The sequence below is a fragment of the Mustela nigripes genome, chromosome 3 (assembly GCF_022355385.1).
Source record: "Mustela nigripes isolate SB6536 chromosome 3, MUSNIG.SB6536, whole genome shotgun sequence".
Taxonomy (NCBI): Eukaryota; Metazoa; Chordata; class Mammalia; order Carnivora; family Mustelidae; genus Mustela; species Mustela nigripes.
In genome coordinates this window covers 86,714,586-86,730,515 of record NC_081559.1, presented here as the reverse complement: position 1 = coordinate 86,730,515, position 15,930 = coordinate 86,714,586, and the positions used below count along the sequence as shown (strand labels likewise).

The window sequence follows — 15,930 nt, the reverse complement described above, 5'->3', positions numbered from 1 at the left end:
ATATGCCCAAATTCTGTTATTTTTACTTCGTACCAAGCACTAGTCCCACCCATCAGTTTCATATTCTTTAAATAGATTAAAATGAAAAAGAAATGGAGGGAAAAAATGAAAACACTTCAAAAAAATGACTTTTTAATTTTTTTTCTTTTTGGAGGAAAATCTATCTGGAAAACTTAATTATGATGTATAATAAGAACAAAAAAGGAATTTAAAGGAAAATATGCATTGCACATTCTCAGTACTTCATGCTTCCAACTTTGCTTTGCACAATTATAAAGCTAACATACCTGAGAGGGGACAGAAAATGAGTGGAGAGAGTGGTAGGGGGAAACAAAGAAGGAGAAACACATAGCTCTGATCTGAAAGTAGTTCAGGGATATATTCATCTGATTGATTTCCAAAAAAAAAGCCAAGCAGAAGTCATTTGTATTTCAAGTTTTTTTTTTCCAATGATATCTACAAATCATTCCCATTTACTGAACATAATAAATCAAGAGGAAGATTACATCATTGCAAAAAGATGAGGGCTGACTTTTCCTTCTCTTCGAAGGAAGAGAACAACTCGTATTTATTGTTAAAGCTCAAATTTCTTAAGATACAGAACACTGTGATGAGAAAACAGTCAAGACACAACCATAGCCCCCTCAAAAGAAACTGTGAAGTAACATTCTTAGTAAATATACCAGATACACTTTAAAATGGCTAAGGTCTCTTTTTACAAAATACTGGAAGTAAATTGAAAATTACCAGTTCATAAAATTCTCAAATGAGAACTATAAAATCATATTGAAACCAAAATATCATAATTTAAGAGTGTACAAACTAGCAAAAAATCAGGCTGTGGACACTTAAATAAATATGTGGTTGATAAACATACATGTCCACTTATGTTTAGAAAAAGGATGCGTATACTATTTCAGAATATTTGGAAGCAAAAGAGAAAGCGAACATACGTCATAAAAACCGTTTTTAGCCTTCCTCAGAAGAAATGATTCTATAACTCACAGAGAAAATAATGTATCAAAATAATGTTGTATCAAGCTACTGCTAATATTATTATTGCTATTCAAGTTTTCCAAATTCAGTGATTAGTTAAGAATTGCTGCAAAAGTGAAAAGGACCTGAGACTGAACAATGGAGCCCACGATTGCTAGCATTCTGAAACTTACCCAGAAACAATTTGTAGAGTAAAGCATAGGTTTTTAATATCAGATACATTGAGGAAAAATTGGGACTGTCCAGAAATGAAGTACTCTTCTTGCAATACTAGTATTAGAGATATTTAGTAAGATGAACAAATACAACAAACATGTATATTTTGAACATCTTCTATTAGAAATTACTGGCATATAACTGTACTAAACATGCAATGTTTACTGGCTAAATGAATGGTTCATAAAGGCATCTGATGTCTTAAGCAGAAATGTTTCTCAAGAAAGTGTCCTGTAATAATTCGCAAAATTTTCAAGATACTACTAATAAATTATTGATAGAGAAGCATATACAAATACTGTAAGATTTTCTGTTATTTTATACTACGTATGGCTTAGGAGAGCCTCTGTTCCCTTCAAACTTACCTCAGAAAGTTTTGATTGACCTTAAGTGTTCTTTATAATTATTATTTCAATTAAGTAAATCACATAAAGACAGCTCTCTTGATATATCTTAAATTTTCTTGATATCCATGTAACACAACTAAGCAAATTTGGATTCAGAATTTCCTAAATCATAAGTCTCAGGGTAATCTGATTTGGCATGATAACACATTTCTGTGCCTAATGCTTAACTGAGAAGAGCATTAAAGCAAAGACAGGTGATGAAAGTTCTCTTTTTTCCTGCATCTCCATAACTTGGTTGAACATGATAGATTGGCTAGCTTATTGATTTAGGAATAATCAGCAATATTACTTTCCCTAAAGGAAAATTAAGATAATTCATAACAGATTTGAAACCTGATTTCTAGCTTCCTGTGTAAATGTGTACAAATTTATAAGTTTGACTCAAACTTCTTTCTTAGAAGTAACCCCTTATGCATGCAGATAATCTCAACTTTGGAGTTCCCCAAGAATGTAATGACTGCCTTTATGTATATACATTATATTGTTGGTGAAACAATAAAGTACAATAGTTAAAGGTTTAGATTCTGATTAAATATCAACCATGCTGGGGCTCCTGGGTGGTTCAGAGGGTTAAAGTCTCTGCCTTCTGCTCAGGTCATGATCTCAGGGTCCTGGGATCAAGCCCTGCATTGGGCTCTCTGCTCAGCGGGGAGCCTGCTTCCGCTTTTCGCTCTGCCTGCCTCTCTGCCTACTTGTCATCTCTCTCTGTCAAATAAATAAGTAAATAAATCTTTAAAAAAAAAAAATCACCCATGCCTTTTACTAGCTCTGGATCTTCAAAGTTACTTAAACTGTCTGTATCTGTGTTTCTACATTTATGATAAAGGATGAGAATTAAGTATGTTAATATATGCAAAATACTTAGAACAGTGCCTGGCAAATAATAGGCACTGAATACATGTTAACAGACAGTAACACTGTGCCATTTCTTAATTTAAATTCTTATTTATACCATGAACCCAATCGTTCCTTTTAAAGGTGAAATAAACATGTGCTCAGTAACTGGTCATTTCTGTTCTGATTTCTTCTCATTAAAATTTGTTTCCCCGGGGGGCACCTGGGTGGCTCAGTGGGTTAAAGCCTCTGCCTTCGGCTTGGGTCATGATCCCAGGGTCCTGGGATCGAGTCCCACATCAGGCTTTCTGCTCAGCAGAAAACCTGCTTCCTCCTCTCTCTCTGCCTGCCTCTCTGCCTACCTGTGATCTCTGTCAAATAAATAAATAAAAATCTTTAAAAAAAAAAATTGTTTCCCCGGTTGCCTCGGCGGCGCAGTCAGTTGGATGTCCAACTCTTGGTTATGGCTTGGAGAGTGATATCAGGATAGTGAGATGGAGTTCCCCACACCCTCAGTCAGGCTCAGCTCTAATGTGGAGCTTGCTTGAGACTTTCTCTCCCTCTGCCCCTCCACCCCTCCCCTCTACAGCTACACGTGCATGAGCTCTCCTTCTCTCTCTCTAAAATAAACAATAAATAAATAAATCTTTAAAAAAATCTGTTTCCCAAATTTCATTCATTCACTTACTATGTTTGTGGAGTTTTTTTTTCCTCATCTTTCACACTGCATAGTACTTATTTAATGACATTATTTATACTCTATTTTAATGGAGAATGTATTCATACCACTAACGAATGGCTTTGTGTTTTAAGTTTTTCTGCTAAACCTTTAGATTGTGTAAACGATAATGAAAACATTCATCAATTAGAATCATCTGTTGTGCCTCTGGTAATATATACCTAATGCATTTTAAAACATTGTTTAATAGGAAAACTTTCTATACTGACAAGAAGAGACTATTTAAAGGCTAGTGGGCCAATATACCCATCAATATCTAATAATGATAAGACAAAGGAAGGCATGGTTTGGCCATAGAAAGGATGGTAAGACGGACACAAGTGAATGCCCAGGTGCTTATTCATCAATGCTGTGGAGACATTACTTGATACTACTTTCTCAAGCCTGAGGTATTTAATATGCTGAGAGAGTGATTTTTAACCTGAGACTGAAAATCCAACAAGTTTCAGAGAAATGGAACAAGAAAAAAAAATCCCAGAATTCTTCTACTCTTGTAAATTGAATGTAAGACATATATATTAAATTTTCAGTGAAGATAGTAAAGCCTATTTTAATAACTAATAGTTAAGAGAAGTAAGTTCCAAATGTCTTATAGTACAAAATAAATTCCTAGTTCCTTAAAAGGTTTAAATACCCAGTATATATATATATGTGAATATACATATAAATACACACACACACACACACACACACACACACACACACATATATATATATGCCTTCATTTCAACATGAATTAAGATCAACTATGGTTGTTTTATTTAGGGTAATGCTAGCAGCTGTAAAATTCTCTAAAATACACAATGGCTCCAAGAAAGAGAATTTTCTTTCTTTCTTTCTTTCTTTCTTTCTTTAAAGATTTTATTTATTTGACAGAGAGAAATCACATGTAGACGGAGAGGCAGGCAGAGAGAGAGAGAGAGAGAGAGGGAAGCAGGCTCCCTGCTGAGCAGAGAGCCCGATGTGGGACTCGATCCCAGGACCCCGAGATCATGACCTGAGCCGAAGGCAGTGGCTTAACCCACTGAGCCACCCAGGCGCCCTAGAATTTTATTTCACATTACAAAACAGTCAGAAGGAAATTTTCTATAGGAACTCTCTGTGCTTGCTACAGCTTTTCTCTAAGTATAAGATTATTCCAAAATAAAAAGTTGACGGAATAAAATCAAATGCATTTTCCTGGCCTATGTTTGGCTTTTCTGCACATGGGGATTCCGAGTCTTCTTCCATCTCACATCTTCAGCCTCCTGCAGGGCCTTTTTCGGTGTGCACTTCCAGCCAGTACTCGAGGAAGGAGGGAACGTAAAGGGGAAACACTCACTGGTTAATAGTTTTGAATGGGGAAAGCTTCTCCTTGATTCTGTTCGTATCCCGTTGGTCTACATTAGCCATGTGGCCACTCCTAACTGCAAGGCAGGCTGAGAAATGCAGTCTAGATACATGCCCTGGAGAAAGGACAACATTTTGGTGAGCAGGCATCAGCGTCTGCAACAGTCTCCCCCCCCCCCCCGATCCCTTCGCCATAGATCAGTTTGCACCTGTCTTCCAGCACTTAGACATACATCTATCTGCCTCCCCAAAGATGATGACCCAAAGTCCCATGCAGTTACTACATTAAACTCCAATAGCAGAATAACAGGAGAGAAATAACTTTCTCCATCACACCAATTTCTCTCCAGGGGGTTAGAGGTTTAGAACTTGAAAAATGAGTTCTCTCTTCTGTTTTTCCCATTACATCCAATAGACAACGGTAGAATGAGAACTTGATAACTGCAAACACTCCCTCATTTGTAAAGGAAATAAATGGAACCAACCGTCACTTGACTCAAATGACTATTAAGCCTTGCTGGGCAGGCCCTGTGAGACCTCTGCCCTCACAGCAGAGTCAGTTCCTGGCTCTTCTGGTTCTCCTTTCCAGGATGATTCCCCATGTCCATTGTTCTCCAAGGTTTCTGGCTCTCCTTTCTTGAGCCTCTTCCTTCCCCGTCATCCCCCACTGGCCACATTGAAAGTGAACTTGGAAGAGAATGGCTCCCTTGGAGGTTGTACTGCCTTCACAATGAGGTTTTGTGGAGCAAATACGGGGTTCAAGGGTTGTCTAGAGTCACAGGTTTTTGAGGCCAGGCTTCTCGTTTCTTTGGTAATACAATTCTCTCAAAACCTGAAAAGGGTTTGATTTAATCCCTTCAGTGAGTTACATGTGCCAGTAACCAGAGTCAAGGGCATCCAAAGTTCTTTTCTAGACAGTTTTCAGACCTGCTTTATTCTTTAGTACCTCACACTCATCCTGCAGTCTCTCTTTCTCTCTCATTCTTTCTTTTCCGACCTCTCGTGTCTTCCACCTTACCCTGTCCCCCCTTCATGTAAAATACTGGAAAATTCCTGTTTAGTAAAATACTATTATTAATTAGAGCTTCTGTTTTAAATTATCAAACAATACAATATTTCATTATAAATTCCTTCTTTTTCTCTTTTTGTTTTATTATAGAATCAGCTTATGATGCTTCTTTGGCAGAGACAATAATAGGCATTTTAAAAATTTTGTTCCAAAAACACTAATCCATTGATTATTGTGTTTGTAAATATATTTGTAGAAGAGGACATGAAAGTTCATAGAGTATTGACTGAAAAAGCTGAGCTCACATCATATCTTAAACACAAGGTGTTTCAACATTAAATATTTTATTCCATAGCAAATCATCCTGAAATGTAGAGGTATAAAACAATGATTTTTTGTTTATGTTTTACAGAATCTGGTCAAAAATTCAAATAGGAAATAGCAGGAATAGCTTGTCTCTACTAGACAGTATTTGAGGCTTCTACTGGGACTGGAAGCTTGGGGATGGCTCAATGGCCGGCAGAGGGAACCATCAGAAAATATCTATACTCGTACGATTGGCAGTTGATACTAACTGTAAGCTAGAACCTCAGTTAGTCTCTTAGCCAGAAAACCTATGAAATCTCTCTCTGTGGTCCCTCTGTGTCAGATGATTTGGGCTTCATCCCAACATGGTGAATATTTTCCAAATGTGAGGGTTCTAAGAAAACAGAGATGAAGTACATGACATTTTTATGCTCTAATATTATGTCATGTAGTGTCATGTCTATCATACTTTTTGACTGAAACAGGCATAAAGCTCTGCCCAGGTTTGAAATGAAAGAACATAAACCCCACCACTTGATAAGAGGAGTGTCAAGGTTACATGGGAAGAAGAGTACACAGAATAGAAGATATTGTTGCAGCCGGCAATCTTTGAGTACACATTTTATTCATGTTAGTTAATGTCTAAGACATTTACTTTCTGTTTTATATCTACTTTGACTTTTTGAATGAATCTTAATATGGTTATTTACCTGTGTACTCTTATTAAGGTATGCTCTTTAAAATCATTTATAGCTTTTTTTGGAGAAAAATAATCTAATAATATCTAATGCCAATATTTTTGCAGATATCCCGACACAGAAGGAATCATTCACAGCATGCCTTGAAAGATGTCATTCCTCCACTGGAACAACTGGTAAGTTTATTTCTTTGCAATACTGTATTATTTATCTACTTCAACAGAATAAATTATCCCCAAATTCAACAACTTAAAGCAACACACAATACTATCTCATGTTTGTTTGGATCAGGGATCTAGGCATGGTTTAGCCGAGTCCTCTAATTCAGTCCCTCAAAAGATCGCGATCAAACTTTAAGCCAGAATTGGGGTCGCATCAGAAGGTATGACTGGGGAAAGATCTGCTTTACTGGTTGTTGGAGGGTTCAGTTCCTCCAGGAATGTGGTCCGGAGGCTTCTCTCAGTAATGTCCCACGCGGGCTTCACCAGTATGGCAGCTTCTTCACAGCACGCAAACTGAAGGCAAAACCTTTTGTAACCTTATCCTGGTAGTGATATCCCATCAAATTTTCCACATCTTCTTGATCAGAATCAAGTCACTAAGTCCAGTCCAGACTCAAGGAGAAGGAACTGCACAAGGCTGTGACAAATAGGAAGCAGAGATTATTTGGGGCTTACTGCAAATTTTAACACTTTTTTTTTTTTTTAAGAAAAAATTTGATCCTGGGGAGCCTTGGTGGCTCCAACTTGTGCTTTCAGCTTGGGTCATGATCTCAGGGTCATGGGATCCAGCCCTGTGTCGGGCTTCACATTAAGTGTGAGTTTGCTTGAGTTTCTCTCTCCTCTCCCTCTGCTCCTCCCACTCACGCTCTCTCTCTCTTTCTAAAATAAGTGAATAAATCTTAAAAAAAAAAAGAAAGAAAGAAAGAAAGAAAGTTTAATCCCTTACCAGTAGATTCTAAGCCCACTAAAGCAGGGATTTTTTTGTTTGTTTGTTTCCATTTTTGCTTATTGTTGTATCTTAGTGACAAGAAAGATGCCTGAAACATTGTGAATAATGTGAATGAAGCATTAGAGATATCCTAAAAACATATAAGCCCACGATTCCTGATATGTTCTGACACTTCTTTCTATTAGTGACTCCTTTTTGATAAACACCCCTTTATTCCATGCTTAGCCTTCCTGCTAGATTTCACATGGACCAACATGCTTCTGTCTCCATTGGCTTACAGGATACTGCATGGGATGACTTCACTCCTCTCTTTTCCCTACTATTCCATCCCTATTATCTTTGGGTCTTCTCATCCTCAACAACAAAAATACTTATTTTTCTAGTTCAGTTCTCTTATTTTCTTTCATTTTGCATGTTCTAGATCCCCCATCTCCACTCTGGCCATTGTTCCATTACTTTCTTTGTTTTAGAATAAAAATTCTTTACAAAGATTGTCTTCTTTTATTGTTGTCAATTTCCCCCCTCCTTTATTTCTTGAACCAACTTCATTTAGGTTTTTATCTCAATCACTAATCACCTATCAAGGTCATCAATTGCTTCCATATCCATTGGTAAAGTCTCGGTTTTTTCATTAGACCTCAGAATTTAACCCAATTGATAACTCCCTTTGAAATATTTTCCTCATATGACTACCATGAATAAACCACTTTCTCATGGATTTCCAATGAATTAAACAGCCACCTGTTTTCCATTACCTTTGCTGGTTCATCTTCATTTTGTAGCTCAACTTAACTTTTCTTCTCTTTATATTTATTCCGAACAGAGAATCATTCAGTGCTATGGTTTTATGTATTGTGTTACACTAACCACTTCTCCAGCGTGGACCACTGCTCTAAAAGCTGCTGTTGTATGTTTTGGCATATTCACTTCTATGTGTAACATACATTTCAAACTTAACATATCCCAAACTGATCATGATTTCCTCCCAAACTTGCTTCTTTCAATCTTCTCCATTTCACTCGATGCTAATTCCACTCTTCCAGGTTCTTCAGTCAGAACTCTTAAAGTCATCTTGGGATGCCTGGGTGGCTCGGTCAGTTAAGCATCTGCCTTCGGCTCGGGTCATGATCCCAGGTTCCGGGGACTGAGTCCCACATCCAGCTCCCTGCTCAGCAGGGAGCCAGCTTCTCTCTCCGCCTGTTTCTCTCCCTGCTTGTGCATTCTCTCTCTCTTTCTCTCTATCTCTGACAAATAAATAAAATCTTACAAAAAAAAAAAAAAGAGGATAACTCTTAAAATCATCTATGCCTCCTTTATTTTTCTCACAACTTAAACATCTGCTAAGCTGTTTGCTCTGTCTTAAGAATACATCCAGAATCCTTTCTCTTCTCACTATCTTTATGCTGTGTCATCTCTCACCTGATTTACTGCAATGGCCTCCAACTCATGTGCTGCTTTCACCCTCACCTTCTACTTTTTATTTGCAAAACAACAGCTAGAAGGATCTTGTAAGAGTGTAAGTTAGGTCATGTCACTAACTTATGATTCAAATTCTGCTCTAGCCTCCAGGATCTCCCAGGGTAAATGCTGACATGAATGCAGGGCTCACCTTACCAGATCTTTACAGGTGTCAGCTATCTCTCTGGCCTCACCTTTCCCTTCTCCTCCTGGTTCACTCTGCTCCAGCCGAGCTGACCTCCTTACTTCTCTTACAGGGCCATTACACCTGCTTTTTCCTCAGTCTGGTACAAAATAATTCATTTTGTGCCCAGAAACTTGTAAGACTCATTCCTTCACTTACTTTGACCCTCTGTTCAAATACCACTTTTTAAGATAGGTCTTTTCTAATTTCCCTAGAGACAAATAAACAAATAAGAAAACCCACCATTTCTGTGGAGACTCCTTTTCTCATACCCCAATTCAAGTTTCCCCATGGAACTCACAGCCATTGGGCGTAATACAATTTCTTTCTGCTTTTTATTTCATTAGAATGCTCTGTGAGAACATGGGTACCATCTCCTACACTCATAAATCCATTCCCACGAGTCTAACACTTGTTAGGACATGTAAGAACTCAGTAAACTTATGTTAAATTAATGTACAAATGGAACAGGTAATGGTTTTTGTTTTTCCTTGCAAGTTCGTAGTACACAGATCTCTACTTGTGTACTTTCTCTGCATTATCTCATCCTATCTCTTGAAGTGCTAGCCAGTCATTTTTTTTCTTCTGGGTCTCCTCATCATTGCAGAAGTCAATTCTCCCAGATTGAACCTATCATCACCTTGTTCGCAAACTGGTTTCCCTTTCCATCAAGCTTCTCTTTATGAGTAACAAGCGTGTATCCAGGCTTCGAAGGCACTTTCTTGGATCCTCCATTTTGCCTATGGCCCATCAAGCAAGTCACCATTTTCCAAAGCAGTTTGTCTGTTATGGGTGTGGTGCCCACATTTTTCTTTGTGGTTAAATGGACATCCTTGCCCAGGCCTTCAAATGCTTCTGATGGCAGCCCCCAGCCCGCCCCTGGACTCCACCAAGCTCCTCCCACTGATGATGCTCAGCAATTCCACACTGGTCTTCTGGAAACTGTACCTTCATTACTTCATTTTTCCTTGTCAAAGCACTCAGTAGCTTCTTATTCTCCGTGACATTAAGTCTCTAGATGTCTCTCATGGTCCCTGATTTACCTATTTATTATGTACTCCCAAATACACACCCTCAAGCAAGGAATAGTAACATGATTAAGACGTGGCTCTTACCCTCAGAGTGCTTGGATTTTCTGTGACCATTAGTTACTTCATCTTGGCACTTTTCTGTATTTTTCACCCTCATTTTATGGGTAATATACTTGTTCCATGTATATTACCCTGTAATGCTTAGAAATTAGAGGGTCGTGGTCTGTATTTCCTTTATTACACCATACTTCTCCTTATATTGTTTTCGACAATAGGACTTGCTCAGAAAAGACATGTTTGTCAACTGATATAATAATAAGATATGAAAGGTATATTAAAATCATACTGATGTTTCTTATGTTAATAAATATATGCCTGCTATTTGTAGAAGTTCTCTATGAGAAAAATTCTCTGAAACCTGCTGGGCTGGGTGGGGAAGGGCAGGGGGAGAGAAAGAATTACAAGCAAGTTCCATGCCCAGCTCAGAGCCTGACGCGTGGCTTGATCTCATGACATTGAGATAATGACCTCAGGCTGAATCAAGAGTCATTTGCTTAACCAGCTGAGCTACTTAGGCACCCCCTGTTGAACTTTTTGTTATCCATTACCATTCACACCAAGAATTGAATTCTTTTCCAAAACCCATGAAGTTTTCTTTGTGTCTGACTAATCTAACTTTATATTAGTTTTACCTAGATGCACATATTTGTTCCCACAAATCTGGTATGTTCCTTATTTTCATCTCTACTACTCCCCTTCCTTCCCACTATTGCTTCTGGAGTCAGCCAGAGGGTCTCACAATAGTTTCCCTTAACAGTACCAACCAGGATGAGCTACTATAGATGCACTAGTATACATTAAAACATTTTAGAAAATAATAAAATTCTTTAAGTTGGAGTTATTACTCATTATTTTTACCATATGGATTTTTTAGCTTATTTATATCCGACACTTTTTGCTATATAAATCTCATTTCCTTTATTTCAGAACTCCCCTGAATATTTTCTAGAAATCATGAGAAGCCTTGGCTTTAAGCTAAACTGGCAAAAGTATCTCATTAGATCTAACCCCTTGGAGAAAAAATGATTCACTTTACAAAAGTGGAATCTGCCACGGTCGGTGCGCCAATAGATGCTATCACTCTCCGGTAGCCAGGCTTCACCTCTCAATGCTCCCTTTAATGAAGTAGATTATGATCAACATGGTTAAAAAGAAGCATAATGCATTTGTTTTGAATACTGGCAAGAACACATTTCTAGCTGGAGTCTAACATCTCATGGCAGAGACCACCCAGTTCACTGACAGGTGACGTCATTCATGCCACATGGTATACAAATCCATATGCTATCAATGCAAGAGATCTAAATTATTTTCTGAGAATCCGTATGGGTGCTTAACAAGTGCTGTAATGCAGCAAAGATTTTACACACAAAACGTCAAATATACTAATATGCGATTGTTTCCCAATCTTGTATATTTCACGTTCTAACTGTTCATGATACCTCATTATTTTCAGGGCACTTTCCCTTTTTCCCTGAAAGAAATGCTCCACAAAAATAACTGTGCTTATAACATGCTAAATTTTTATCATCTTTATTTTTATCGAAAGAGTCTGAGACAGTCTATGGATAACCCTGCAGGAGTCAAAAGCCTGTGGCAGGTTTTAGAAAATCATCTGCTGCCTCCTGAGCTAGGAGGATTTGTAGGACAGAGCTCAGGAAGTTGCCATGGCTTGGGGGCAAAGCAGGCTTTTGCAGATAAACCTTAAGTCTCAGATTCTACCTTTTGGAGCCAGATATCATTTTGTGGATTAATTAATACTTGTGAGGGCTTTGAGGATGAAAGACATTGTAAGCATACAGTGTTTTCTTATTTTAAAACAAAGGACAGCCACTTTGGGGGGAATAATTCTATTGATCAGGCTGTGCTTTCCTTAAATAGTTAAAAAAAAATCAAACAAAATTTCCAAAAGCTCTTCAGACTTTAAATATTTGACTTTAGTAAGATAAAAATTTCAGGTTTTCTGAAATAACATCCTCCCAGACCTTCAAGTTGGTAGTGTGCTAATCATAAGTTATATAATTTAATAAATCTAATAGAAACCATCTCCTGGTTGTTGTTTCCTGTGCCCTTCCTTTCATCCAACAGAAGTGTCTTTATTAATTTCTGTATTTACTGAGGCCATCCTTGTGCTAGGCGCTATGCTAAGTTTGTGGTATGCAATGACATACTAGATAGTCATGTCCCTTTCTTTTTTTTTTTTTTTTTAAAGATTTTATTTATTTATTTGACAGAGAGAAATCACAAGCAGATGGAGAGACAGGCATGGGGGGGGGAAGCAGGCTCCCTGCTGAGCAGAGAGCCCGATGCGGGACTCGATCCCAGGACCCTGAGATCATGACCTGAGCCGAAGGCAGCGGCTTAACCCACTGAGCCACCCAGGCGCCCGTCATGTCCCTTTCTTGAGGAGCTTTCATTCCTTCAACCTAGGAATGAAGAGTAGTATTAAACAAATAAAGGAAGGCATCATTCTTTAAATGCAAATTACAAAACATGCTGTGGCAGCAGAAAAATAATTTCCCATGAAGGAAGGGCTAACCTAGCCTGGATTAAGGAGTCTTAAAAGCACTCTTTGAAAGGGACATTTAAATTGAGATTGCAGGACACACAGTTTGTCAAGCAAAGAACTTGAAGAGGTTGTGAATAGGAGGAAAAGCAAATGTAAAGACCTGGAGGTGAGAACAAAATTAGTTCATTTAAAAAAAAAAAAAAAAAACTTGCAAGACTTCCTCGGTCGCCTGGGTGGCTCCGTCAGTTGAGCGTCTGCCTTCAGCTCAGGTGACGATCCCAGGAGTTTGGGATTGGTCTGCGCTGGCTCCTTGCTCAGCAGGGACCCTGCTTCTCCCTCTCACTCTCTATCTGTGCTCTCTCCCTCAAATAAATAAATAAAATCTTTAAAAACAAACAAACATCAAAAAACTACCAGACTGCCATACTAGACTTGAATGTAGTGAACAAGGGAAGTGGGTTGGGGGGTGCAGGGAGAGGGAGGCAGTGCTCAGATGATGAAGGGTCTTAAGGTGATGGTAAGGAGATTACAAGCCATTAAAAGACAGAAACAGGTTACAGTAACATCTCCCATTCACATTTGAATTTCATTTAAGTCTAAAGTAGAGAAAAAGAACACACACACACCACCAACAACAAAGGCTATTAACATTGAGCAATGCTTTCTTCCTTACTGCCTAGAACAAAATTAGGTTATAACGAAACAATTGAATTACACTAATAAATTGCCCAGACAGGAACTGGGAAGGCCATTCCTTTCTGAATTCCAACGACAGGCAAAGAAAGAGCAACATATTTAAATCAAAGATACAAAGAAATATAACTTAGGGAAGAAGAAAGAAACTAAGGATGAGCAAGAAGTGGGATACAAGAAAAGCCTCCAGAAGGCTGAGGAAAACTCTTGAGACATAGGAAAGTCCCCTCATCAGCCGGTTTCCCAAACAGAACCTGGACTTGTTTGGTGGAGGCCAAATGAAACACACTGGTTACAAGATGAAAGGCTCAGGGAAAAAGCCACGGGAGTTCTCCAACATCCAATAGCAGCTTTTTCAAGATGACATTTTGATGAGTTAGGGGTAAATAAATCAGAGACATGTGGGTAAAATTTCCCTTGAAATACACAGGGGTTTAAAATGATGGGGAAAAGCATTTGGCAACACATAACTTGTGCTTTGCCAAACCCAGCATTTGAAAAACGGTTCAAGACATTCAGCAGAACCCCAAAGCCCAACATGTTCTCTCATTCTCCAAGAAAGCGGGAAGGGCAGGATGTCCATGCAAGCCTTGCACAACATATATACTAATGGGCATAAATAAGTTATGATGGGCAAACCATGCCTAACTCTGAAACCTGAAATCAAGACCAGCCTCTCTGAGAATGCTTAGTGGTTTTTTCCAGACACCGCTCGTGTACGACAGAGAATCATTTTCCTTCACTTTTCTTCTACTCTCCTTTTCATGTAGGCACTGTGTGCAGCTTGAATTTTGGTTTACCACTCTTGAAAAGTACATACACAGTAAATTATGTTCTTATGTTAGGCCAAACACCATATTTCATTCTCGAGCTATATGTAAAGTAGCTCTAAAATTAAGCATCTAATTATTTTTGAATTAGTGCTTTATATACAATGTACGGATAAGCTGGATTTTTAAGGTGATTTTGCCCCCTCTGCTTTCATTTCCCTTCTTAATGGATTGTGTCCACTCCAAGTCCATAAACATGGTCGGTTGATCTGTTGTTGCAATAAAGTTACAGCCAGTATAGAAATCACTGGAGACTGAGAAGAAAAATGTTGGCAATGAATCCCACAGAAGAGAGTGGTCCAACCTGAAGACAATGTCACAAGAAGAAAAGCCAATGGAGATATTCAGGATTAATATATATAGCATGGTGATTATAGTTACTAAATCACGGTGTATCCTAGAAATTTGCTAAAGGAGTAGATCTCAGGGGCTGTCACCGCAAGAAATATTTGAAAAAGTAACTATGTGAGGAGATGGATATGTTAATTAACTTGACTGGAGTAATGATCATTTCACTATGAATATCAAAACATCATGCACACTTTAAATAAATGTAATTTAAAAGATAAAAAAATAAAACCAATAGAAGAAGAAATATCTATTTCTGTGAATAGTGGAAAATAAAAAAGAGATTGAAGAAAAAAGAGAAGCAACATCTGGGGGTAGGTAAAATGATATAACCAGACGTGTGTTTTTTAGTAGAAATCATCCAAACTAGCAAGATTATCAGCAAAGTACTGTGATTTTTAAAAAGTTCAGAAAAAAAATATAGCCGTTACCTTACTATTAAATAGGAAAATTGGGGCTCCTTGGTGGATCAGTGGGTTAAAGTCTCTGCCTTTGGCTCAGGTCATGATCCCAGGGTCCTGGGTTCAAGTCCCACATTGGGCTCTCTGCTCATCAGGGAGCCTGCTTCCCCTTCTCTCTCTGCCTGCCTCTCTGCCTACTTGTGATCTCTGTCTGTCAAATAAATAAACAAAATCTTTGAAAAAAAATAAATAAATAGGAAAATGATTAATTGCTACATCTGTTTGAAAATGATGGCCTCAGGGTTGTGCTTATAGAGAGATGATGCAGAGTACTCAGAGCGGAAGGGCAGTCAGTCATACAGAAAGTTTCACGGGGGAGCTACGTTAAAAAGCTCACTCCAGTTCAGGGGTGGCACCTGCCTCAGCTTTGTGGATCTAGAAAGATTTCATTTCTCTATGGTCAGGATCTCTTGGACCTATCTCATAGTAACTGAATTTATAAGAGGCTGATATATAAACAATAACTCTGATTTATAAATTTATAATGGGAGATGTACTAACACTGACTACTTAAGTCACCCATGTTGTACATCAAAGGACCTCAGAAGCTGAATTAGGAGTCAGAGGGTTGCCCATGAACACAGAGTCAGAACAAAGAGTAAAAGAACAATAACTTTAAATATATCAACAGAACAAGTATTGTGAAGCATAGGGCTTTGTGATTCTGGTGTTGAAAGTCAATCCCTTCTCAGAAAAAAAAAAAAAATAAGGTCAATCCCTTCTCATCAAAATCTGGGGGAAGTCTTCGATTCAGTTCATTTCTATTCATAAAGATACATTTTAACAGAATTCTTGTGGTGGATTGGTGTAGATGAAAGCTTGTTCCTTTTTATTCTACTTCTTTTATCTGAGAACAACATGAAGTCTTCAC

The 15,930-nt window shown here is 38.1% G+C and overlaps 1 protein-coding gene across 1 annotated transcript in view; it reads left to right on the top strand.

Moving 5' to 3' along the window:
- ARHGAP15 (Rho GTPase activating protein 15) overlaps nucleotides 1–15,930 on the top strand; it is a 611,884-nt gene that overhangs the window by 71,928 nt on the left and 524,026 nt on the right. Inside the window, exon 3 of the mRNA XM_059394353.1 lies at nucleotides 6,642–6,710. Within this exon, the coding sequence (XP_059250336.1) occupies nucleotides 6,642–6,710 (69 nt within the window). The remainder of the gene's footprint in view (nucleotides 1–6,641; nucleotides 6,711–15,930) is intronic.